The sequence below is a fragment of the Lineus longissimus genome, chromosome 6 (genome assembly GCF_910592395.1).
Source record: "Lineus longissimus chromosome 6, tnLinLong1.2, whole genome shotgun sequence".
Lineage (NCBI taxonomy): Eukaryota > Metazoa > Nemertea > Pilidiophora > Heteronemertea > Lineidae > Lineus > Lineus longissimus.
Genome location: NC_088313.1, coordinates 4,072,901 through 4,100,049, shown reverse-complemented (window position 1 = coordinate 4,100,049; position 27,149 = coordinate 4,072,901). Strand labels below are relative to the sequence as shown.

General features: G+C 41.2%; 2 protein-coding genes across 4 annotated transcripts in view; one reads left to right on the top strand and one right to left on the bottom strand.

Annotated features, from left to right (window-relative positions):
* Positions 1 to 3,921, top strand: part of LOC135489633 (matrix metallopeptidase-21-like) — a 62,784-nt gene extending 58,863 nt beyond the window's left edge. Inside the window, exons 6-7 of the mRNA XM_064775068.1 lie at positions 209 to 384; positions 1,709 to 3,921. Of these exons, the coding sequence (XP_064631138.1) occupies positions 209 to 384; positions 1,709 to 1,975 (443 nt within the window). The 3' untranslated portion in view covers positions 1,976 to 3,921. The remainder of the gene's footprint in view (positions 1 to 208; positions 385 to 1,708) is intronic.
* Positions 3,922 to 11,829: 7,908 nt separating this feature from the next.
* On the bottom strand, positions 11,830 to 27,017 carry LOC135489871 (uncharacterized). Of its 3 annotated transcripts, none has more exons than XM_064775478.1 (4): positions 26,939 to 27,017; positions 26,123 to 26,230; positions 14,616 to 21,893; positions 11,830 to 13,874 (listed from the first exon to the last, which is right to left on the bottom strand). In XM_064775478.1, exon 3 carries the CDS (start codon positions 17,911 to 17,913, stop codon positions 15,529 to 15,531), a length of 2,385 nt encoding a protein of 794 aa, XP_064631548.1. In that variant the 5' UTR covers positions 17,914 to 21,893; positions 26,123 to 26,230; positions 26,939 to 27,017; the 3' UTR covers positions 11,830 to 13,874; positions 14,616 to 15,528. The 3 variants fall into 3 exon arrangements, with proteins under 3 accessions (XP_064631548.1, XP_064631549.1, XP_064631547.1); XM_064775479.1 differs by lacking the exons at positions 26,123 to 26,230; positions 26,939 to 27,017 and adding an exon at positions 23,917 to 26,082 and having other exon boundaries at positions 14,616 to 17,891; positions 18,260 to 21,893; XM_064775477.1 differs by lacking the exons at positions 26,123 to 26,230; positions 26,939 to 27,017 and adding an exon at positions 23,917 to 26,084.
* Between the last annotated feature and the right edge of the window lie 132 nt (positions 27,018 to 27,149).

Here is a 27,149-nt window from a genome sequence, read left to right as displayed (position 1 = left end):
GGCATGAATGCAGTTCAAAATCCAAGTTCCCTGGAGGAAAATCCCAATAATATTCGATCCTTAAGGTTAAAACGTTGATGCAGTTGATTCAGACCCTTCCGTACAATGTATTTGTCCTTTTCAATATCAATATTTGAAATATTTCGTGTTGAATTAACGTCCTTGCGAAGATCACAGAGGAATAAGACACATTTTGTAACAATTTCAGGCGAACAATACTATTTATACAGCGCAGACTCCGATGGCGTGGAACAAGGTTGGCCCAAAAAGATAGCTGATGACTTCAAAGCGAAACCTGGACAAACCGAACGAATCCCTGACAACATCGATACGGTGTACTTCGATTACCGCGACCAAAATTACTACTTTTTCAAGGGAGAATGGGTAAGCATTGGTTACAGAGAGAAACTCGGGTGCAATAAAGAATCAATGGCACTGATGGAGTTGTCGACTTTTCAGAACAACGCCCTGGTGGTATCAGTTATGAGCGTTCACAGTAAACGCAGTAAAATTCCTTAAGCCTCTTATTTCTTCATATCATACAAAATACATGTACTGTACATAGTGTAAGATGTACTTCTACACCTCTTGATTCGTGAAAAATATATTTTAACGCGAAGCAAAATCTATTATGTGGAACCATGAAGAAAACTTGAGCCTTTAGGTTTTTCGCTGAGAAGAAAAAAGTGATGGATGTAAATGTACACGCACAATTATGAAAATGAGCTGGCGACAGCTGCTCATGTAGTGCATGTGCAGTGATGTAATTTCGGAACTTCAGCTTTCTCACGTTTAAGCAATTGTGTAGCTCTACCGAAATGTCAATTACTGCCGTGCTAAATCATTATAGTGATTTGTCACTCAAATTTTCTATAAGTTCTATGTCATGTCTGTGTTCGAACTTCGCTTTTAAAGTCCTATGCCTTTCGTTAAAAATTTTGAATTAGTAATTTTCAGCATTGCCTTTCTGTAGACAAAGATACAGATACTATAAAAACCAATTTTCAAGAAATTTGTATTCATAATAACTGCACTACGACATTGCGTATTAGTGGGTTTCTATCTAACTGGACCACAAGTAATTAAGAACGGTGTACCCCTTTAAGAATGGAAAGCACAACGCTATGAAAATCCTTGCCATGCTCTCAGTGGGATACATGTAGAGGCAGAGTGCATGATGTATTCATGACCGAGATTCGTGAACGCCATGCCAAGCAAACGTAGGCCATTCGTTGAGTGCGGTATCCATCCAGTTATGCAATAGTGACCCTCATTTTACATGTTTTACCGTCGATTTCCATTCTGGTCACAGCAAATCGGGCTTAAATACAAAAGGACATGATCAGGATGTCTTTTTACGTAATACTTTGAGAGCAGTTGCACACAGAGTTCTTCTTTGATATGTCAGATATCGCTTTTACACATCATTGCTAATACAATTCTTGTTATACATGTATTTCACAAGGTTTATTTTTTAGCCCTCGCCCCTTTTGTTCAAAATAATTTTTGTCACTATTACGTGGCATTAAGTCTAAGAGCTTATTATTTTGAGGGAGATAACGCTAAGTTAAGCTAACGCCAGCGTCAGTGACAAACTATGATTGAACAACCATCCCTAGAATTTTCTTGTAAAAGGATATATGTATTATGACGCCCTGTACTCTTAAATTTGTCGTTGACCTCACATTGTTTATATCTTATTTTTAAGGTGTATGTCTACAAACCATTTAGTGATGGCTGTTGTGAACGGAAGACCAAGATCCAAACTGAGTTTCCGGGGCTGACGACGGGGGACACGCTTCCGAGCAACCTCGATGCTGTCTACTTCTCTTTCAAAGACGCCTCGGTGTACTTTGTGAAAGACGGTGATTTGTGGATAAACAAGTTATACAGCTTCAGCGGAAGCATGAAAAACGGCATCAAGAAAGTTGGCAAATGGTGGGAGAAGTGGTTCGATATATGCGAAGTTGAGTGAAAGCACACGACAAATGCTGCTGGCGTTTTATTCACATATTGATGACGTCGTTGAAAAGTGTTGCAATGACCGGAAATCAATCACATGATTTGGACGACGACGTTTCGATGTCGCTCCTTTTCTTATGTCGGACGTTTCAAAGAGCTAAGTGCAGTTCAGTTTAAGTCGGCCTCGTTCGGAGGAAGTTTGTGCTTGTCTCTGATTGGACCGTTCTGATGATGTAGCTACTCTGACGATATTTAAACCGGTGTTCTTTCCCTATGAAGTGGCGACGGATTGACCAGGTCAGATGGACAAAAGCGACATTTTTGAGTCAGATTATTTTATTTTTCTACTAGGCGCGCAGGATTTGTAGAATGAGGGGAGAATATGGAGCCTATTCAGTAGTTGGCAGGTCCAATACTTCAATTGGTTCAGCGGATGAACCAAATTGTCTTGAGTATCTTAATCCTGTGCTTCTGAAATGAAGGGACGATCGTTTTACCAAGAAACAGGAACAATGGCTGGATTTCAAAATTTGTGACGTTGCACTCACGTGATCTGTGACAGCGCGATCACGTGATCGGAAATGTCCTGCTTTGTTTGGGACTCCATTTGCAATGGTTGCTGGCAATCAGAAATGATGAGTTCATTTCACTGAAAGATATTTGGAACTTAGAAAAATGACGCTGGATTCTTCTTGTGATAAACCTGCTGAGTTGGAACAATGACACTTGTGTTAAAGGCTTTATTAGGTATTAAAGCTTAGTGAAGCGAATTGAGCACCAGACTTTGGCATTTATGCATGATGACTGACCCGCACAAAAAAATGTACAAAAATTATGTGGATATTTGGCGCGCTGTATTGGATCCGTCGCCAAATTGTTAGAATATGTTATGTCTGATCATGTGTAATTGTATATAACATCACAAACGGAAATCTCATCGAGCTAGTAAAGCCAGCCGCACATTATCAAATTTTTCATTTACTTTTCTCAGTGAGAATACGGAATCAGGGCATTGGGCTTGAATAAGACCTGAATCTGCATGCTTAGAAAATTAGGCGAAGAAGGTGGTCTTGTGCGGCGAGTAATAGGGTTGTGTGTGAATTTATTGGTATTGTTCTTATATATATTATGATCATACTGCTCTACGTGTGGTCTAACTTTATTTTATAATACTTTACATGGAGATGAATTTCAAGAACAGTGTATCACTTCATGTCCTTCATCACATAGAGATATGAATCTTTTATTTCAAAACCGCGTTCATTCAGTGTGTATACCAACTGGATATACCCCCCATTGTCTTTTACATTTTTTTAGACAATGTGTCAATTGATCATGGACCTCAATGCATGCAAAACACCATCGAAGTTTTCATCAAAGGTTAATGAATGCATGCGGAATACCATCAACGTTTTCATCAAAGGTTTCTAAAATGCTGATTCAAGGCCAGTGGCTTGAAACTATTGGCCCACACGTAAAGGTTTTTATGGTGTCGCGGCAAATGTTAAAGTCAGAAATCACGAACTATTCATTAATAAGCATAATTTATTTCAATATCACTGAGGACTGGTTAAAATTCTTAATCTTGTGTTTTGCGGAGGTCTCGACCATTTTCAAATGCATCAATGAATTTGAATCTCATATTTAATCGCCCTTCAGCAATCAGTTTCTGTTAGAAAAGACGAATTTTTCAAAGAATACGAATTTTTCAAAGACTTCATAAAACAAATTTATATCAAAAAGGGAAATATTTTCAAAAAGTACAAATTCATTGAAAGAAAATAAAAAAGTTAACTCCTCAGATGAGAAGTTTTATCAGTCTCTCTTTGGTCTCAGCGAAAGCATTTCTAAACGCATATCACCATTCATTCATGATTAAAACAGTTTCGAGCTTGAGTTGGATCCAGTTGTAGTTTGAGTTCGATCCAGGTGGATCAAAGTCGAACTCGGATGCAAATCTCCACCAAGGCTTATATCACGTCAAAGATTGATGAAAAGTGAAAACCAGGGTAATCACGATGGGCGTGACTTCGGAATGAAATAGAACTGTCGGTTCGCTAGTACACGAAATTCTTTTAAGTTTGTCATTGTGTCAATAAAAAAATGTATACCTTTTTTGTAAACGGTGACAGTATTTCTTCGTGACAAGAGAGAGTTGGCCCATTATTCGCCGTCACCTTTTCTCATCTTGTGATGTCATTACGCAGAAGGTCATCAACAGACCAATGTATAAGCGTGGTGATGAAAATGGGTCTGCTGATTACCTTGTCCAGATGTCTGTATCTCCCGACAAGAGATAGCAAACAGGGCCATATTCTGGAGGAAAGATCCTGCATACCGAAGCCCCCTCCCCTCCTTTGCATCAGCGTCATTTTCTAGCGAAATCGTGGTCAATGCAGATAGCTTCTCAATGACAAGGTCAAGATCATGGCATGATATGAACGGGTGTCCCAAAAAACCATAAGGGCGGACCAAGTTGGGATTTTATCTCGTTTACTCCACATAGGCATTTGTTTTATTCGTTGAAAAACCTTGTACATATTGTACAGATACGTCAGTGTGCTACACAATTACCTACATGTAACATAAACCAACAAAGAATGTGGTAAAATTAATTTTCCAGTATTCTGCATCTAATTTATAAATAATTTTAACTTTCACTGCATTTGACCTCAGTCGTAGATTCGATGCTCTTAAAATTGTAAAGATTCGTCGTTATATTTATTCGTGATTTCGTTTTAATTAGAATTAGAATTTTAGCATTTCTTTCAAGTGTATTTGAGTTTAAAAGTCCATCGTCATGTGTGTCGTCTGCTTGACATTGATTATGCAAATCTATGCAAATTTATGTAAATACAAAAAATATACGTATCACGTTTGCATCTACATGTAGTTGCCATTCTCTTTGACATGCATAGTTGTGAAAGAATAACGACAGATTATAGTGATAAAAGTATAACGTATTTCAAAATTTGGTAAACATATATAGCTGTCAATCTTATCGATTATTACGTAACATCTCTTCTTCATTCATCTACACCTACGTCCAAGGGCGATGCTAATCGCATATGCAAATAATTATTCATCACAGCATGTACATTTTAACATCTCGTACTACTCTTCTCAAATAGAAAAATAAACAACCATCTTCTGAAATAAATAATAAAACGTGATTATGTTAATTGAACCAAATTTGGAAGGAAATTAGACTACTAGTAGACAAAATAGTGAGAAGTTGATAACGAATGATTGGCGCATGTAAAATAAACAGTATAAGTCATGAATATTCATTGTTTGATACGTTTTATGAGTGTTCATGGTCGAGCAGACGACGTTTTTAATTCGTTTTATTGTTTTAGTCTTCCTACTTCCATGCTGTTGATTTTGTCTTTCTATAAAGGTCAGATAACATATTATCGCCACACCGTGCGAATCATCGTCATTCACATCAAAATTCATTCTCAATGAAATTTTAGCGATGGTACATACGCACGACGTACAAACGACGTGACGAAAATGTGTCATCTGGCGCTATCCTGTCAGGATACTGTCAGACTGTTGTTGGTTTGGTTGGGTTGTTAGCACAATATATTCAAAATGGCGGCTCTAGTACCATTCTGAATGACGAGTATGGTGCCAAGGTTGGCACCAACTCTAAACGAGCCGATACACACAATAAGTAAGCACAGATTTGTACTTTGTTTATGGGGTCATGTGATCTCCGCCGCAAAAAAGCTGACCAAAGATATGAGAAGCTTCTTCCGGTTTAGTTAGAGCATTGATGGTTTTAGTCTTCACGAAAGGGTCTTCTAATGTACGACAGCTTCTTCTACATTAACGCCAAGTGTTTCTTCATACCATGGTCTTATTTGTAGACGAAACACACAACAAAAGCGCCGGAAAACAATACCTAGAATCTCAATTGTTATGGTGTTGGCGGCTCTTTGACATAAGGTTTAATCTCAAGGGCTCCATTTTAAGAGATCAGCAAGACTGCCCATTTCTCTACATCAACCTTACTCATTTATAGAATGTTTCTTGTGCTGCCACTTGAATTCCTCAATTTTTCTCCACCTCCTCAATTTATTCTCTCACAACCGTTATATAGTCGATTGCGGAGATTTCTCCCACGCATTAACAAAACACTATACCATGACCATTTCCCATCCATATGTCTTTGGCATTGAAAAATCACATTACTAAGTAGCATATTAGGTGTGCGTAGTGAATTCTGCATAATTTTAAAATGCTATAGCTGTCTCTGGCGGTATTTTTATACCCTGATGTCAGTATGCAATGTTTGTATAATTGCTTTGACGTCATTGTTATAGAACTTAATGTTAGAAACTTTTGGAAGAAGAGGGCGAAATGCAATTGCTGCAGACAAAAAGCAGTAACACTGGTGAGCCAGGCGCCCTGTAATACTCTCATTTCGCTTTTACAAGGTCACTAGCAGGTGTTAATATCTGGCCTCTAGCATTGTTGTTCTACATAAAAAATATTGGTCGGTGCTGGGCTTGGCGCTGATAAGAAATGACCCAATCTGGTTGTAGAGGCTGTGCCGTACAAAACTTTTTAAAGGCTGTTAATACTTAAAGATAACTGACCTTATAAACGCGAATATAGAGTAATGGCTATTACGAATTTACCAGATAAGAAGAAAAGGAGACGCGGTTACATATCTTCACAACTTTTCGCTCATGCTATTTTCCTTGAATTGGTTCGCTTTCAAAACCACGGCGCTCTTATGGCAAATGATCCTTTAAACCTTTCAATTCTGTCCTTCTTCGGAAGAATCCGGTAGTTGGGAACAAAGTCACTCATGAAGGTGTCTTACAGGGAGAATTCGTAGCTGATAAGTTGTCCTTCCTTCAATACGCCAGCCTGATAGTTATTTCAGAAATCCAAGGCTTGTACTTTCGAACATACCAAAAACAGCTTGATAATGGGTTTTTACATATGATGTTGAAAATCATCTATTTGAACGTAACTGTGACATCTTTTCAACCGATTATGGACAAGGTGGCAATAAGGTTGTTGAAGTTGTTGAAAAAAGTAATCTACAATGTTCCTGAAACTCTTTTACCGATGAATATATCGCCAAAATCGGTATATATGAATGTTTTGCAGCGAATGAAACCCTTTCGCTTGGAATAGATATGAAGAAATGATCTTACAGAATGTTTTTATCTGATACATGTTTATTGCATAAACTTGATAGCTGATTCTGAGGGATGGACATCATCTCAGCTGCTAATTATCAATAAGATGGAATGCTCCTTATCACGGATACGGCAAATGTCGAATTCGGCAAGTGTCGGATACGACAAATGTTGGATACGGCAAATGTATTTTTTCCGTAAACATGAGAAGGGGCCGTGTTGCGCGCTATTGTGTTGTTGGATACGGTGCGTGATATGAGACAACTTAAATGTAAGAGACGTTTGTATGAAAGTATCTTAGAATTTAGTTGTCTTGTTGTCACATGACCGGACAAGAAATATGTAAAGGTATAATGATACCAAATAGAATTTTTGATTCGGTATGTGTGGAATCTTACTGTTGTAATAACGAATCAAAACAACTCAATGCAGTTTGACAGATTAATTTTTAATGGGAGAGAGGGGTGAAAAGTAATTGGAAGTGATGCTCGACGTGAATACGTCACGGAAGAGATTGGTGTTTAGTAATTTTTTAAAAACTTCTCGATTAAGATAGAATTTGTCGGATCCTGCAGTATATACATACCATGGGTATAATTACAGCAGACCATTACCTTTGCATATTATATTGTCGACACTGTATTGGCCCGTATGCGACACCAGTCTTCACAATTGTCCAATATGTTACGTGACAGTGTGTATTGCTCAGTACTACAATGTAGCTGCGTGCATGGTTCAATGCATTTCAACGCAACTACACGTATGTGCATGACACATTGCGTAATGACTGTGTGAATTGTTTGGTACGTTGATATACATGTTCGTAGTGTTCAGTGTATATCGTACGTGACAATGTCCACGTGTGTTTATGTACAATGTGAATGCTGGATGTGTTGCATGCGCTCAATACAGTGGGTGTATTTATTGTACAGTAAATGTAGTACAGTTCATGAGTCACGTCTTTATTTCCTGACAAAAAGGCAGTGTGAGTTCGTGGTATCCATACTAGGTGATAATATATGTATATACGCAAACTCGTATCCCTTGCCTAGCATATTATTTATACTATCTTTTCTACGTCTTGTACAGGCTCAATCAAAGCACTCTTCATTCTGCAATAAAACGAATAGTTTGTTCAGTGAAATAACTCTTAGTTTGTCAAATCATTCCATGTGAACGTCCATCGACAATTCCACACTGCGTTAGATTATGTTTTTGTAGACAGTTATCCTGCAAAAACCATTACCTTTGAAAAAGACTCGGACAAATAACCTCAATAACACTATTTTCTCCAAATCCTGAAATTGACAGAAAACAAACTTTTGGGGGACACTGAAACAGAAATGTACAACGACACATGAAAAATAACAAGGCACTCGAGGAGAAACTCGGAGAACGGGGACTTCTGTGACAGAAATAAGGATCACGTTTTGAACAATTAGTCCTCCAGGTGAGTTGTTTAATTTGTACAACCTTAATAAAGTATGGTTCAAAGGTACGTTTGGCTTTTTTGTTCCTCATAACGCATCTGCTAAGACTAGCCACCCTACGTTCGACAGTCAACGCAACATCACGCTGGGGAAATATCTGAATGAGGTTCTCGTGTGACGTCATTTCCGCGTGCGCATTGGACACGATGGCCACCAGATAATTGACCAAAAGAATTGTTATGACAAAGGAAGAACGCGGGCAGAATGTGGACCATCATTCATTTGTCAAACTTCTGGATTTGTATAACCCTTATCAAGTCCGGCTTCAGAGTTCCCTTAGCCTTTCTTTTCCTCAGACAACATGCAAGAAAAATGGCCATTCTGCTCTCAACGGTCAGCGCAACATCAAGCTGGTGTAACTTCTGGATTAGATTCTCATGTGACGACATCTCTGCGTGCGTATTGGACATGATGGCCACGAGGAAGTTGACCAACAGGATTGTTATGACTAAAATAAAGACCAGGTGTAAAATATGGATTTGGGTTTGGTAGCCGAAGTCGTAGTCATCCAGCGACATCGTGTTTAACATAAGCAGGAACGTAGAATACAAACCAGAGAAGACAGTCTTAAACTTCTCCTTCGTGCAGTCGATGCTCAGCACATCAGTGAAAGTGTATGAAAATGAAATGAATATGATGCTGAAAATTATTCCGAATTCGACCATCTTGGAAATCATGCGCTGGAAACCAATGATGAATTTCCCGATCCCAGGTAAAAGCTGGATGAAGTAAAAGGTGGTCCATATCAATAGAGGTTGTCTAAACATGTAACTTGACACGTATATGTGATACAAAATATCACTGTTAATTGCCATGAGCATTCCAGTAGCGACCTGCAAGAGATACAGACCGCTACTAAGAAAATGACAGGCCCGGTAGAATGTGTTGCTGACGATCCTTGGACCTGAGGTTGGAATCGCCGTCAGTGATTTTCGTCTAGATCTCGACCGCACGAGATAGGAAAAGGCATCACGTACGTCAAATATGACGGTGAAAAAAGCGTACATGCCGGTCACAGTCAGCAGTATTGTATCGAACTGAATGGCTATTATCGCTGCATTGCGCAAGTGTTCGTATACGAACTCCAGTGAGCATGTGAGCTCCGTTATGTTCTGGTTCAAAAAGAAGCTATATACAGTCTTGTTCATCATAATATTAATCCCTCCAGTCATGTCACCGGTGTACCTTACAATCGTGGTATGGTAAACACCATGTCTCAGTCTTGTTCCTAACTGAATTATAATCGCGATGTTTAACAGCCGCAACAGACACCAAACCAGCAGAAATGGAGTGTTGTTACGAATAGTTCGCTGAATCCATTCCTTAACCACGACATTTCCCGCGAGATTACACCCACTGAGGCATTTCATTTGATCACACGTGGTCTCCTGTATGTGATGCAGGGGTGATCGGTCAACCCGGTCTCCTCCAGACATTCGGCTATACTCAGACAGATCGTATGTGACCTGGCAGAACGGATTAAGGCCAAACGTAACTATTGGAGCATCTTCAAATTTGTATACGCCGTCTGTTTCTAGTATTTCTTTGAAAAGTTCGAACTGTGCAAGTTTTGAGGCGAGTTCTAACGGGCGCAACTTCTGGTCATTCTCTCCTTGTAATAGCTCCTTTCGCAGAGTTTCATCGGGGAATATCATCATAATCCTCCTGTACATCTGTCTGTATACATGATCTTCCTTTAATCCAAGACGACCTCCCCAAATCAATGCATGGATGAGGTTACTGTTACAAACGTCCTTGACCTCAACAACAACATCCGGGTATTCCTGACACAAGTAGCCCACAATTTCAGTTGCACCAAACATGGCGGCATATGTCGGAAGCTTCGTAAAAGAGCAGAATTTGACCATATTTCGATCCTTCAATTTAGCATCAGCAACTGCATTGCTATGAAAGACATCTGGGATGGAATCGACACTTCTTGCGTTTAAGCATGTTGACATGGTTTTTGGATACTGCTTTAGAAACTCCTTGAGGAGATGGACGTCATCATTAAGTACCGCAGCTATGAAGAAGTTGGGTTTCGATACGACCATTTTGGTTCTCGTTATATCGTGCTGTTGTCTTTGGTTAATGAAAATGTAGAGAAATAAATTTCAGTATTATCCTATTATATGTACAGCCTCTCAATGTTTCTTCTCCCTTAGAACTTAAGGGAAGATTCCGGATGTGTTTGAGTCGCAGTTGTGGTCCTCAATGATTTCACATATAGTTGCTCACGGAGCGAGTTATCGGCTTTTTATGACGAAAAACTCTTTGCAAAATTCACTTTACACCATATTGGCCAATGACACTAAGCCGTGTCCATTCAGCTTGTATGTGAACATGTCCAGTTGATGTAACTAAAAGCATTGATAATATTGTATTTCCGATGTGACAATTAGAATTGTGCTAGCGTGGTTGTAGTGTTTGACTGTCCCACGATACTGAAACATACAATTATGTAAGACCTTACCTTATGTCAATTGTATAAACGGCCACATCCCTTGTAAAAAAGTTCATGTTTAGTTTCACCGACACCAGACATTCTACACGTTAGATGGTCTAATTCGAGAAGAGATTGGATGACGTACATAGTCCTTCATCCTCGAAAATTAAGAGTCAGTCGTATCCTCCTCCCCTGGCACTCGTTACTGTTGTGATATCAGTAAACCGCCGGCCAAGCAGCTGGAGGTTGTGCCGAGTGTTGGCCTGAGCTTCAGGATAATAGTCCTTCTGATGTTATTCGTCCCATCCACGTCGCCACCAGATGACGTTCGTGACGATGTCGTACTGGTATCAGTGAATTGGCTATTAAAAATACATAGTTCTCCTATTAAAACATAATCGTACTATAGATTCCTGGGTAAACTCCAGACTCCCTAAAATCCTCCCTCTAAACTTCTGGACGGACTTCTGGAGAACCAATTTTTGCGCAAACCCAAATTTTTTGCGTTAAAATCTACGTATTTGGCGCCAAAATTAGTATGTGTCATCATGAATACATAATGCCGTCCGGAGAATCTGCATCCAGAAATTCTATAAGGAAATTATTGTCTTCGTGAGTCCGTTGGTCTGGACAAGTGTGCTTATATCTCCGCTCAAAAGAAACGAGAAGCACTTGTCGACTTCTACAAATCGCCTTCGTCTTCGTCTTTGTCGTCGTCATCATTGTTTTAGTCAGAAGCTCATTCTAGAAATTTTAATACACAGCGACAAGATTTTATTGTTGTTATTATTTGTTAAAAGTTCAATACAATCAATATACAAAATACACATCTTTCTTCTCAGCTGCTACTCCCCAGTAAGTACATATGATTGCACTCTCTAAAGCCTGATGACTCATTCATCATCCGTAATTTCATCCATCCACTCCCAAGCTTTCTTCTCAATTTCTTCTGGCAATTGTTCATCCCATTCCACGCCACACATCTATACATCATGCATGATGTTAAGAGCTGTTTATATACATTTATTTACAGTATCCTACGGTATACATGATACATTTACATAGCATGTGTAGTTACTTCAATCCAAACAAGTAGGTTTTTTAACATCGTAAACCATCCTTCTAGTCATAAATGAATAAAGTAACTGTACAAAACTTTCCAAAGAATACCGCGAAAATTTACAAAAACATACAGTTGGTGTCGAGCCAAGGGCTGTCTGCTGTAAACCGACAGATTTTCGCGCCTTTCTACAAGTATTTTTGCGATTCGCGATACTAATGGCGGATAAAAAAAGATCGTTCTCACGGCTTTTATTTTGGCGGGTTAAAAAATGTCTTTCAGTTTTTCCAATCAAAAAGTACATGTAGTTTCTCGCAATTATTTTTGTCAATCTACTACGCGAGAATTCGGCGATTAACAGTACAATGTACATGTAATTCAGTCCGTATTCCCGTTGTAATGATCTTGTTTGTACAGGTTCATACGGGCCGCGTTGTTCTTCCGGGTCTGAACTACCTTGACCGTGAAATAGAGTTGGAAGACCCCACAGACAAAGATGGCAGCCGTTACAACAATCACACTTATTGCTATGCCCAGATACAGGTCGCTGTCATACACCTTTCCCCAATTCCCCGTGCTGCCCACGTCCCAGCGGGGTAAAAAGAGAGTCCACATCGTGTATCCAAAGACGAAACCGGCATCAAGGGTGCTGAAAATCGGCCAGAGCAGTGCCGACCATGACCATTGGTTTTCGTCCATGCAGGATCTTATGCCATAGATGGCTGTCAAAATGAATACCACGCTGTGCCATACGCAGTACGCTGATTTCAAGAAGCAGAGCTCTCCGAAATTGATCCCACTCTGGAGGTTCTTGTCGACCTTTATGATCAAGGTCTGCCCCATGCCTAGGAAGCAGAGCACGACACCCAGTACTGCTACCACAATGCACACACGGATGCACTTCTTCGCGGCGTCACTGTTCGCTCTCTTCATCTGGGTAGCGTTACCGTTGAGGACATTCCGGGCATCACCACGACCTTTCTTCAGAGTGGTTATGACCTGGATAGCAAGGTTCATCGCGGAAAGGACTATGACCACGAAAGCGACCAGAAGGCAGATAGTGGTTGCAAAGTAGGCAGGGTCTTCCTCCATTTGTTGTACTTCAATCGACATTCTCTTCTGACGGTGATGAAAGAAGAATCGCCTAATAATTATACGGATATTCCAGTTGTCAGTTCCGTTCACTTGGAGCCAATGCAGCCAGATCTTGAATCCCATCCTGCTGCGAGGCAAGTCGGGAGGAATGGTGGGTAGGTCCGGGTCCTCCTCTGGTGGGATTTCGTAGTCTGGCCAGTAAGTGTCGTACGACTGATACAAGAAGAGGGACCGCAGTGCGTGGACCAGGGCGACAAGAGCAAAGAAGACGGTGAAGCAGGCAAGAACTGCTGTCGCAATGAGCTTCCCTCGCGACCTCTGCCTGCACGACGCCAGGCCAACGGCGCCAGTGATGATGAAGAACGCACCAGTCCAGATGGGGTAACCTGTGGCGAAATGGTACAAGTCCTCATCCTGCATTAGTCCTAAGGCCAAGATGAGATGTCCGATACCAAGGAACACAGCTAAGCTGCTGAAGAGGACGAGTGTGATGGAAGTGTGGAAGACCTCCTTTGACGGTAAGGTCGTGTAGTCACCTCGGACGGGCACAGCGTATCCTGCCGTAGCGATGGCGAGAACTCTGTCTTTGTTCCCCGTTCCAGAGGGTTTCTCCGTATTCGGGTTCGAAACTCCCCAAGTCATCTTGGAAGTTACTCAGCCTGCAACAAAAAATCATCAGTGAATAAACTTTTCTGTCTTGAAGGAGAAACCTGCAATGCAGATACATGTATATAAATATCTTGCCACAACGACGGACCAAAACAGCCCTGTCCGTGCCATCACCTAAGTTTTGAAGAACAAAATCTATATGCCAACTATATAGATGTCACCACTGCAAGAAATATCTGTCGTGGGCACATGTTCTAAAAAATCTGGCTTCTAGTCCTCGATATCAACGCTGCAGGAAATGTCATGACAAAGTTTTTGTTGCTTTGTTTTGTTTTGGTTTTTTACATATCCAGTCCTCACATCTCACCACTGCAAAAACTATCAAAAGTAGGTCACTAACATTATATGAAAACCGTACAACTATGCACGTCTCAAAGCCTCCGTGCATATCAGTCGCGTGACGAAGTCAATAGAATATGGCCGACAACAATTTTCGAAGAGCAGTTGGTCGTGTCAGCTAAATTCCTGAACTGATTATCATATGCTTTCCCCACAATGCTGATATCTATTAATCCATGATATTGTGTTATAATTGATGAGTGGTGTAAAAAAGGACACGGGTTTCGTTTAAATCAGCCAGATTTGAAAGAGTACAGTGTATTGCTGTTGAAGAAGTGTGAAATTGATTTTTTTTAAATAAGGCACAGGTTTTTAAATGTTTCAGGGACTATTATACAGTTGCTCCATAAGTGAAACGCGTTATGTACTATACACAAAAAGAAGACGCTTACCTCGATTCGACTAAATGAATAACAACCTTGATGTTATCGTTCCTCGAGAAATACTGGAATACTCTGACTCTATCCTCTTGGCAAGTCGAGTTCACGGTAATTTTGCTCTGGTCGCCTAGATAAATACCCCGATGTTATGTATCCCATGATTTGGAAGGAAGCCATGTAGTGTCCCCAAGTAAAACCATAAATCGTTTCTATTTGGTCGATTTTTGCATGTGAATATGCTTTTATTGTGATTGATATTCAAAGATTACAAATTGATAGCGAACCGAAAAATATCAATATATTCTCGCGCAATTATTAAAAAGCTGGCTTCACATAAACTTTAACTGACAGTGATACTACTAAAGCGATGTATTGAGCGAGATTTGACTGGTGATAGGTAGCAAGCACAGTATATCCATCCAAGCAAAACGATTTTACAATCAACCTGACATGACTTTGAAACGATCTTATAAACAACCTTACAAGAATCTGGAACAGGAACACAGTGGCACGACGTGTGACGTATGGAATGTTAATGTAAAAGTACATTGAATACATGTATCACAAAGATAACCCAGACTTCTTCTTCTTTAATAGAGCATGTCTCTGTCCACGTGGTAGCTAGCTGATTCGTTTAATATAAACTTCGATTTCGAAATTAATCTATACTCACTTTTATTAGATCGTTGCTGAGTCACACTAGAAGTAACACAGCCCAGTCCTATTTCTTTAATGACTTGTTAAATAAATGACGAAAGCAACAACATTTCCTGATTCATTTCTGCAAAATACCTTAGGTTGTTCCATATTTGTGTTGACCGACAAAATAAAAAGGATTTACTCAAAAACTTTAACTTTTAAGGATAGTGGTCTCGTTCCTTCCCGCTCTTATTGCTAATGTAACAGAGTGACTTTTCAATGGTGTTCAAACTTGGCAACGAAACTCCACCTGTCTTAGTGCCATCTTTCTGTAAACGAATGTTCTTAGTCCTACTATTTCGTCACCGACGATTAGGTCATTTTCCTCTGTCACGCCGACGGCAACAGGTCGCTTCACACCTTCTTTTCCTCCAACGACTATTCCCTTGGCGACCCCATCAATCCCGTACAGGAGAACATGGTGTCCGTCAGCAACCAGGACGTCCCCATCACGGTCAAAGCAGGCATCGTTTACTCTGAATTTGTCCCCTCCGTCCAAGGTCGCAAAGGTTGATGACTTCTTCGATATGAAAATGATGCTCCGCGGAAATTGTCCTACAGCCAATTGCAGACCAATGCTGCTTTTTCTAACTGCCAAGCAGTGAGGAAGCAAGGCATTACCAATGCGGCAGTATTCCATCGCTAGCGAAAAGACGAACGGAGACTTGTCCGGAGAGGCCGAAAAATCGTACTTAAAATCCTGGTAACAAATCACCCCTCTTCCAGCACTGGTATTTGGATCGAAGCACGCAAAATACAAAGTTTCACCAACACACGCCAGAGAACAAATCTCGTACTTCCCACTCGGTCCACAGCTTTTCGAAAGTGGAATATTCCTTCCAGAGTTTGTCACAAGCGTGAGTTTGCTCTGTTCCCTCAACAGCATGATGAAACCATGTCCGAGATTGGCTAACCCAGTCAGTTTGTTAATGGGAAAGGCGACATCATCTCGGTACTTCATCACATCACGGCTGCTGCGAACTAACGTTACTGTGTTCTTAGCCTTGTCAGTTAGGGCAACGCGACCGCGACCGAGATCGGCGATTTTCGGCGATTTTAGCACAAAGTCATCTGACGGTTTGTGTCCTTTTGCTCTTTGAGTTCTTTTGGTCTCTCCCTGTCCTTGGTTCAAATCGTGTTCGTGAAGTAAAAACGTCTCCCGGTTTACCCTCGTAGTGTGTCCTAACGTCTCCGGCACAATGCCCTCGAGAAATTCCAAGTTTTGCTGAAACTCGCAACTTTCGCCCAGAATTCTCTTCAACGAAGCACGCTCAGCTGGCACATGAAGGGAATCGAATAACTCGCGGTTGCTCGACAGGTGCTTCTGAACGACAACATTTTGATTCAGCAGAACGTCCCTATCTTTGACATCCACATCGAGTATCTTACGGACAGATGCCCCGAACGTCCATACCTCAAGTTCAGCCGTCTCTAACTCACTCTCATATTCCTCTATCTCAGACAAACATCGTTGCCTCTCCTTCTCGATCTCGTCCCTGATGTTTTGTTTCGACTTTTCAATCTTAGCACAGAGTTCTGCTGCGTACACTTCCACATCAGAATCCATCTTTTCAAACTGTCTCAGTTTGTCTTCCTTTTTCATGTATATACTTCGTTTCTTCGATTCAATCTTATTGTGCAAGAGTGTCAGTTTGTCCGTGTCGGCGTTCGTCTTGTTTTTTATGTCATTGACAGCCAGTCGTAGCTCTTCAACGGGGTGTCCGGCATGTGTAGAGGAATCTAGAAGGCACAGGCCACACGCCAGTCGCTTACAGCGCAGGCAGAAGTGTGTCTGCTCCACGCCACTGTGCTGAGCACAGCCAGTAAACTCACTGATTTGTCGGAGAAACAAATTAGGACCAATCTCCTTTTCCCCCATTTTGACAGCAAGGCTGATGACTCTGCAGTCTTTAGAGTCCTCGTTGATGGTCCCCATCAAGCGATGATACCTCTGTTTGCATTCCTTACAAATATACTTATCACAAACCATGCACCAATACTCAGCATCCGGCGAAACAGAATCGTGCCCTTCGTCTGTTTCGCATTGTTTGGACCGCATTGCATCTTCCACCAACCCGAAATTGCGAAATATTGGCATGTTCTTAGCTTTGTCCTCGTCCACTTTGAACACTCTGGTCTGACACATACGACAGCCAAACATCGGATGTTTACTTCCATTCTGCTTGATCTCTGAAACCGATCCTTCAAGGTCACAATCCTCTAACCTCAGCCCGTCTCCTTGGTCAACAGGGATCCGTGGTGCCTCTGCTAATTCCTCGTTTGCAACACTGGTCAGGGATTCGGAGCAAGTTTGTTCAACGACATCAATATTGTCTGCAATGATATCAATGTTGCACCAATCCTCATAGTTCTGCAGTACACACAACGTCGGCTTTCTTCGCTTGGTCCCATCTGCTTCTCGATTATGATCGTTTTCGACTTCATCTGGGTAGTGTTCGGCCTGTTCGTCGTGGCACTCCTTGCAGATATAATGGCCGCATGCTTCTAACTTCCGGTATGGCTCCGCCATCAAGTCGAAGCAGCAGCCACACTTTTCCAGCCCACATCGGAAACCAGTCATGGTGCGTTCTGAAAATTTAAACCGACTCATTCATTTTCAGACTCAAAGCGCATACTCTTAACAATTGAAAGAATTGTTAAAGGAATTGGCTCAGACGTTGATGACGCCAGATACCACCTTCGTGCCTCGCTGTTCGTACGGATTGCGAAACGTGTCTATTGTCAGGTCAACATGCACGAACGGTAACCCCGCCTTCCATATCCTTAATTGAACATCAACACGTACATGTCCATGCAGTGACCGAAGTCGTGCCTTACAGTGCATATCAGAAACCGTACATGTAGTCTGGTCATGATGTCTCCGGCTATGACTAAACGAAACTTGGGTAAAATGAAGCAGCAATGACATTTTTCTAAGTATTGATAGGCGTACTTACATTTCTAATGTTCTCCCAAAGGAATGCGGAACAAAGCCTCAGAGGGCCATAAGAGAGGAGGGCTACCGATCGGTGATTTTAATAGAATTTTGACAAGTATATTTCATCATGTCCTCTCAATCTATGAATGCAATTGTTTCAATCATATCTAACATGGCTTAAAATGGGACAAGCTGAATTATAGATGACCTGTAAATGTCACGAGGTGAAATCTGGGGAAAGCCAAGGCAAACATTACACATATATAGTCGTATTGTCCACTCAGGTCATTTGCATTGCATTTGACACAATAGTTATCGTTTTATCAGCAATTAAATATTCGCCAATCTTATTCCTTTCGTTTTGTGTGCATTTCAAACCCAGGGAATGTTCTGTATTTTTACTCATATTACATACATCAAAAAAGTTTACCACCTTTAATTAACAGTTGATCAATGTCATCAAAAACATACATGTATAAGGCGAGCTTTATATTCGTTATTTCATTAATGTAATAAATATCCCGCTGGCTATTCAACTTCTTTGATCTAAGTTAAAGTTGTGCTTGATTATGGTCGAGACCCAAATAGGCCCATGGCAATTCACGACCAATGTCGTACTATCGCAAAAGGGTCACATGTATACGTAGACCTATCATTCGTGCTATTTTGGCGTGATAATGACAGAACCTCTTTGTAAAGAACACTTTCGGACTGACAAATGCTGTCCTTAATTGAGAGGTGTCCTGATTACAGAGGTCGAATTCAATGGAGAGGGTCAATTCGGAAGCAAAAGCAGAGTCTATGATAGAGAAGGTGTCCTTATTGAGTTGTCCACTACGAAAGGTTTCACTGTATATACCTGTGTACGGCACGATATCACCAATGCTTTGTTGATATTACTCAATGTGTAAAGGTATCAATTTCACGCTGTCAACATGACTGAAAACGTGAAGTAGTACGAGCGTACTGCACTATCTGACCAACAAGGTTTATGAACATGTCGGCCAAAGTCTGTACGGCCGGTTGAACATGCCAACTTCGCCACTTGCGAGTGACTTTGTGACGGAATTCCTTTCATCATTATGGAAATACCCCCCCCCCCCCACCACCTTTTTTTGGAATAGGCCCTTTTTAAAGGATTGGTGGTTCAGGCCATTTTGGCTACAGTAAGCAAGTATGGTACTTGTGGTTTCACCCTAAATTGACTTCACAAGCCAAAGGCCTACGTCGTTCGTTTGTAATTGAATTTGTAATTGAATTTGAAAATTTCCAATTGCGTCTTTTATACGTAGTAAATATTAATTTCAGCAATGCCGTTGTGTAGACATACATGTACATGTATATACAAATATGATCACTTATACTTTTTGTGTTTTTATTACAAAATCAAATACGAGGTGAACAAGAGTAAAGGCATTTATCATGCTGGGTAGAATTTGCGTGGGGATCGTGCTTAGGGTCTCGATTTATAGAACGTGAACATAACAGTATATTTCTAGCAGAAGCCTGCCACAGTTATAAAGTGAGAAAACACATAACGAAAAACATCCATTTCCTCGAGATTCAAATTGCCACTGCATGAAAATACTTGTATCCGAAACGAAAAAGTATCTGCCATACAGACGTTCTGTATTTTTCTGAATATTGTTTAATTGACGGCATTAAGTACCGGCATTGTGTAATACGAAGATGCTCTCACCCCATTGTCTTTGGGATGTCATGGTCGGTCGTTAATAATAGATATCTACTCAGCCTCAATATTCCCTTTTTAAAAATAGTATCACAGTCCAAAAATACGTTAGTTCCAATAGACTTTGAGAAGTTTAAAATCGTCTTTGGGCCAGTTAGTCCGCTGAAAGTTCGTGTTAGATCTCCTTCTCATTAATACTTGTGAGCGGAATAAACGCACTTTCGAAGAGGTATCCACAGATTCTTTCCTATAAACTGACTAGGGACGGTGAATATCCTATAATTCCTATGTTACACACATGAAGTTCACGACAGTCAGTGAAGTATACATGATAACAGTGCGTATACTTGGACGTATTACAGAATCAGTAACTTTCTTCAAATGAACTCGGTGCTGGCTCAGATTTTCCTGTTTAAACATGAAAATGGAAGCATCAAAAATTAGCCAACTCTTCTTGGTGATCTCGTGACCCTGGGTCTCAAAACATGGCGCCATATCGCACGTAGGAATCTGCGAATACTCAGAATCGACTTCCGAAAGTAAATAGTTGCTGTTTGGTCAATTTTAAGGTCCGTGATGATGACGAACGAAGTTAATCAAAGTAACTGTTTAAAATTACTCCATCCATATCATGGGTGGGAGGTCAATTCATATCAAATCACACTCTATATAAGCTTTAGACAGCACCGAGTTCAGACGAAGCGCGTACACTGTCCATCCAATGAAAGTTGCAAGAGAACGGGGAGGTGTCGGCCAAAGCATGGTATGACAACGTATGATTCGTCCTTTGCAGAGGCTTTCAACTAAATACAACGCATGCCGCTTACTCTGGCAAAATATGGTAATATCTTGAGCCGGCTAGTTGCCACTACAACAACTGTACCCTTGTATCTCAATAATAGCAATCGTTAAGTGCGATGACTCCGATCTTTACATGTTGATGCTGCGCAATCCAACTCAAAAAGCCTTTTCTTCCGGCAGCCACAGAATCAATTTTCAAGCAATGTAAGGAGCGAGGAGTCAAGAGTACAAGTGGACCGATTTCAAGTCATTATCACACTAGGGTCGAGTTCTTTCATGATAACAATTACATCCTCATGACGGTGCATTGACCGATCCAACGCATTTTTCAAGCAACTTTCAACTCGCACGCAATCTTACGAGATGACTGCTCCCTTCTCCGCCGTAATGACGAACACCTGGGTCTCATGTGTGTCCGCTTCGCTCTCCATTCTCTTCCGTCTGAGTGCCTTAGCGGCCTTCACGACCACGACGATGCTACAGATGATCACCGTGACAAACAGGGCCAAGAGGACCCAATCGACAACCCTCATGATCAGGAACTTCTGGTCGAGAAGGGGAGGGAACTTGTGGTTTGGACGGTCATCGTGGTCTCTTCCTGCTTCCTCCCTGCGGTGGAGCCAAGATTCATCATGCTTGGGCGTGTCATGTTCATAGGGACGTTTCCTTAGGCGGTCGTCCTGACCTTTCTCGCGGGAGCCGTGGTGGCGCTTGCCGAAATCGGACGGGCAGCCATGACGGAGCAATCCAAAGACAAGCCAGCCAATCCCGAGGAACAGGGCAAGGACGCAAGATAACGCTGACGAGACTGCTGCACTTACAATCACTCCACGAGTCTTGAAGACTGCTGATATGATCCCGGTGACGCCGGTCACCAGGAAAAAGGCACCCTCGCATATTCCGACGTCATAGCGAAGCTTTTGGACGTGTTCTGTGACGTAGATTCGAGCGACTCCCAGGCCGATACAGATTACTCCGCAGACCAGTTGGACCACTGATAGGACGTTGATGGTCTTCGTTGGGTAGGTGTCGTACTTCTTAGGGCCAGCTGTGGCGTAATCTTTTGGCGGGGCAGCCGTGTCCTCGGCGGGAGGCTTGTGTGGCTTCGTTTGGAGAACACCCCACGTCATAATGGCAGTGGAAGTGGTCTATGGATGGATAACTGAAAGAACAAGGCAAAATGTGCACTCAGTAAAATAGAGATATATTTGTGGTACTGTATTTTTCAGCGGTCTTTGACGGGGATGCAGTGAACATATTTAGCCATTGAGGTCAGTCTGTATCGGATGGTCCCGGGGCCAGAAACAGTGGAACTAATCCAGTTGTTGATGAATCGTGAATATAATTTGGTGACAAAACTCGGGAACGAAGCGAGGTACGTCTGTCGTGTTTCCAGGTTGATGTGATGACAGCTCACGCCCCCTTGCGGTACACCATAATAAGAGATGGTCACTGTATGTGATTTAATAGCACCTGTTAGACACGAAGTGTATCCATGGTAACCGTCTCTAAGAAACCTTGGTAACTTGATCAAGTTGGTATTATGACGACAACATTGGTTTACCACATTGCAGTGATGCTTCCGTTGGATTTGTCATGCGATAATTGAGAGAGATTATTTTCGTAGAGACAGAAAAGTGTTGCTGCGTGTTTACTTCGATAAGTGAATCTACAGTACGCCCTATGTTGCAATAAAAGAGCACGTCATGTTTATCCTTGGACCAGCGCAGTTCCGATGTAGAATATAGGCCTATGTTCCATGGACGTTTATTTCAATGAGCCCTCATCCTGAGATTCAGGGTTTTTTCACGCCTTGGTCGTTACAAAAATCGAGAGGCGGATAATGGTGAAAACCACTGGTTAAACTAGGATGATGAGGCACACAAAAGAGTGCCATCGGCCATGTGGGTGGGTGGATGAACGATCCCGGCACTGATATCTCCAAGTCAAATCAATTTATATAACATACATATAACAATGCATAAGTATTCAGCGCAAAATACTAGTAATCACCCTGTACATGTACCACCATCAATATGTGCATCAATATGTACTCAGCTTGTGATGAGAATAAGCAGCTGCGTGTAAAATTTGAATAGTAACTGAAACAGTTGCCGCAGAACTGTTGACGCGCTCGATGTGACATGTGTATGGATTTTTGAAAGGATGATTATTCCAAATTTAAGTAGTTATACATGAATAAAACCTTGATGACTGTGAAGAATACCATGATGGCTTCGGTCAAACACACCTCTCGATCAGTAAACATAGATTATCTAGAAAACAAAGTATCCTTATGAGTGCCAAGGTTTTGGTCGGCACTGAATTTTTTTCTATTTTAGTAATGCAGTGGCCGTGATCTCACCAACCGACCAGAGATTTTAGTGTATAATGCGACTTAGAACATCGAGATTTTAAATTCAATACCATGATTGGAAAAAGATGACCAAATAGTAAAAAGTCCTAATGCAATATGGCAAAGATGAGAAGGGAGGAACTAGTAGGATATATCACGCATTTTCTCGCATTATAGACGTTACTTGGAGTCCATTCCTTGGGCTTTCTGAGGGTTACTTGTTTTCTAGATTCTATATAATCTGAATGAATTGCCAGCAAACATGGCAATATACTTCAGTGTAAAAAAATCACGTGATAGCCTATTCCGTTGAGGCATGTACATATTGGTACACAGGGCGTTTTCCATGTAAGTTATCACCGAGTCATTATCGAACGCCCAGATAACACATCGTAAATGTATTTACCTATGTATATTCGTTTGAATCATTAGATACAGTCATTTGGAATACAAAAAATGGCGAGGAATACAGTTACAGTTTGCCTTTTTTACAATTTTTCGATCACGAAAATTGTGTGATGGCATCAGATAGCCTATCGTTATAACGTACGCTGCTAAAATGGAGCGCGACTCAACAGAATCAAGATGGCGTCCAGTCACCAGTGTAAACAAAACTGATTCAATATAGAAGTAAAAAAAAAAAATTTACAACACCTTTTAAAAATGTGTCCCGTCCTGATTATAGTGTACATGTGTCTTTGATGCTGTATTCGTATCACTACAAAATCAGTCGCTGTTGAAGATATCATTCTTATACAGATCATTGCGCAAATCATGAACCGAAAGAATTATAATACAAGAACATGTAATGGTAACCGAATTATCTTACCTTTGAAATCACTGCTATACCAAGTTGATTGTATAAAGGCTTTTTTCTGGTATTAATCAAATTTAATGTAATTTTCACGATCCCACATGCACGAACACTGCACAGAAGTGAACAGGCCACTACTAGTCAGATGTCACCTTGGTTTCAGCATGTCCCCGACTATGACTGCATTGTCCATGCAATCAATAACTGTCTGGCTAATTTATGTACATACGTCTACCTGTATGCTGGTATCGATCCGCCATTGCAGTCTCCACGCAGCTGATAATCGGCGTGCGCAGGCGGATTGATATTTCTAGCCATCTGATCTCGTCTCCAAGGTAACGTCCATAAAGTCCCTTACACAGGATTACAGCCTTATTTGATTTTGGTGCGAGGTTGTAACGGGTTGGCTACTTTAAAACAGACTTCTGCTGGTTGGAGACTGACGACCAGATTGCTGATCAAAACATCACGTGATATGAATAAATAACCCATCCACATCAGTTGTCGATTTGTGACGTCACATGGTCACGAACGGAGAGTTTAAAGCAGTGGTTACTCCCGAAAGCAACTCGTTCCATTTACATCTGGTGCTGCAGTTGGTCTTGGTAGCTGCCAGTGACAGAAGGCAATGGTGATGGTACCTCGGACTTTAAGGGCTTAAACCATCAACTTGTACTTAAGTTAGTATATATATCCTCCAGGATGAATGGCCACATATGTTTTCTTTGAATTCAAGAACAACTAGCTTCTTTTGGTAAACAACATCCGAACATGTCACATCCGCGATGTCATAGCACTGACATCGAATACGTAAGTAATATTTGCCTAAGATATGAATAAAGTTGCGCCCAACATATACATATTATATTCCCATGTCTTCAAGACTGTTGATGATCTGCAGGTGAATGTACGTGACACACTGTATGTGTATATTCATTTGCATCAGTAACCAAGCATAACCACAGGATAAAATATATCTATATTATTGTGAAAGCTTACATCGATCTAAAACTGGCTGTGGTATGCAGATCGATTTGAATCTATGTCAACAGTCGAGCCCAATCAATAATTTCAACACGACCACCAGTAAAAGAGGATGGGCAGTCAATAATTGTGGTAAGATGCAAAGTTCGGCGTCCGTTAAAGTATCGATGAGTTTATTGAAAAGAGAAAGTACTGCTTACTAGAAGTGAAAATGTTGGCAAAATTACGAAGAAGTTACCATTCATGCATATCATTCACTCGCATGATTGCTTTATGTAGGCATATATTTGTTAAAGTGCCACATTGTGCTTTCTGTCATTCTGACACTATCAGGCCATTTCACTCGATACATACTTACTCCCTCGGAAACATGCGTAAGAAGAAGTCGTGTTGTAGGCCCTGTTTGCAAGAGGATGGCTTTCCGCCGAAGCCATCAAGTTGCAGAAGAAACGTTAGTCCGACTTCCGAAGTATATGTTTATGGGTTACATGGCTGAGGTATCCGCATTGGTGTACGTATGCAGGAATTTCACTTACAAAACTTTAAGCTAATCCGACGTGCCCGAGCAAGGTACGCGTACATACTCGTCTCGGGACAGAAGATGGCCGTCAAGGCATTTGATGCAGGCTAAGCCCAACTTAAGTCCCGAAACCAACTCCATAAAAAACGTCACCAACATCGTCACATCAACGAGAAGAATATAAGAATCGTACGGGCCTCTGTAACCATTCGATCCGAACAACATTCGCTGTATTCCACCAATTTCAAGGAAGGGAGATGGCTTCGTGTCGCTGTAATCAGTCCAGGGCCTATGGTTCAGGTCAGCAGATTTGTCCAAGTCCATCATGTTAATCGAACCCATCATTAACCAAGTGAACATGAGAACGAAAGATGCTGCAACGCTTAAGTAAGATAAGCCAATAGTCCAATGGACCTGTCGTCTGCTTCCTCGTTTCATTGCTAATAATCCAAGCGTCCCTGTCGTAAGGTATAGTACTCCTGCCAGAATTCCGTAACCATGGAAAGTTGATCCTATCTGGATAATTAAGTACTCGTGGGCGATGCCCAAGAGGAGGGATAAAACTCCGCAGAGGATCTGTACGCTTGAATTGATGTAAACTGTCGTCATGGGGCAGTCATATTTCATGATTTTCATGGTGATGAACAAAATAACATTTTTTTATATTTATAGTGACTAAAAAGTTTTTTTCAAGGTAGACCAGTTATCAAAACTCACTTTAAGAGATACCGTAAGAGTTCAAATACGAGAATATCCGCGGAGTATCTTGCTTCCTTCCGATCCGCAGCTTCGGTCACACGTTCATATTGAAACAACCTTCTTGATCTGAAAAAGCAATATTCTAATGTCATTTCATGCCCGGATTTTATGTTGTCTACCAGTTCTTTTCGCTGTCGTCGTCCCTCATCGCTACGCAATGTACCTTTTACGAGTTTTTCAACGTCCGTATTAATAGTCTCAGACTGTTACTCGTAATTGGCTATCTATCTGGTTGCAAAAACATAATGTCTTCCATATACTTGTTTGAGTTTAGAAGTTGCCTTGGGTTATCATCCCTGAAAGTTCACAGTCGTAATCATATCATCATCATTTGCCTCCAATGTGGACCGAGCGAGGTGAAATCCATTACAGGCCAGCCCCGCCGCCGGACCAACCACGCGGTTGGGCGGAGGGACGTTATACCACATTCTAGGGACGCCTGCACTCTTTTAAAACAAGGATGGTTGAGCTTTTGAAAAACCTGTTGGGGTTTTAGCCAAATAAAAAAATACACCCCCTAAATAGAGGTATTTAAGGGTGAAAAAAACGAGTTTTTTCACGAGCTCAAAGCCTTCCGTGCCTCTTTGTGAGTAGTTGAATATTTGAAAAGGGTTTCAAAAAAGCCCTTATTGTAAGAGTGTGGGTGATGATCAAGATACGGAAACCTTGAATTAAGCAAAGCGGCCGCAGTCAGCGCACCGCCAATGCAATATCAATAGCTCAGAAAGATGTTTAAACCACGTTTTCGAGCCTAACATTTGTACATGTACATACCTACAATGTGATACGAACCACGTTTACCAACATCCTTGCATGACAATATCCAAATACCTCTATTCGTCGCTGCCAACTGTTCAACAATTGAATTCGAATGTACATTCAATGCACGCGTTGCCTCGACATAAGTATGAACATTTGGTGGACAAATAAATTAATTTCATACATTAGGTAGTCAGATCAATAGAAAACCTCTGTTTTCATGCCT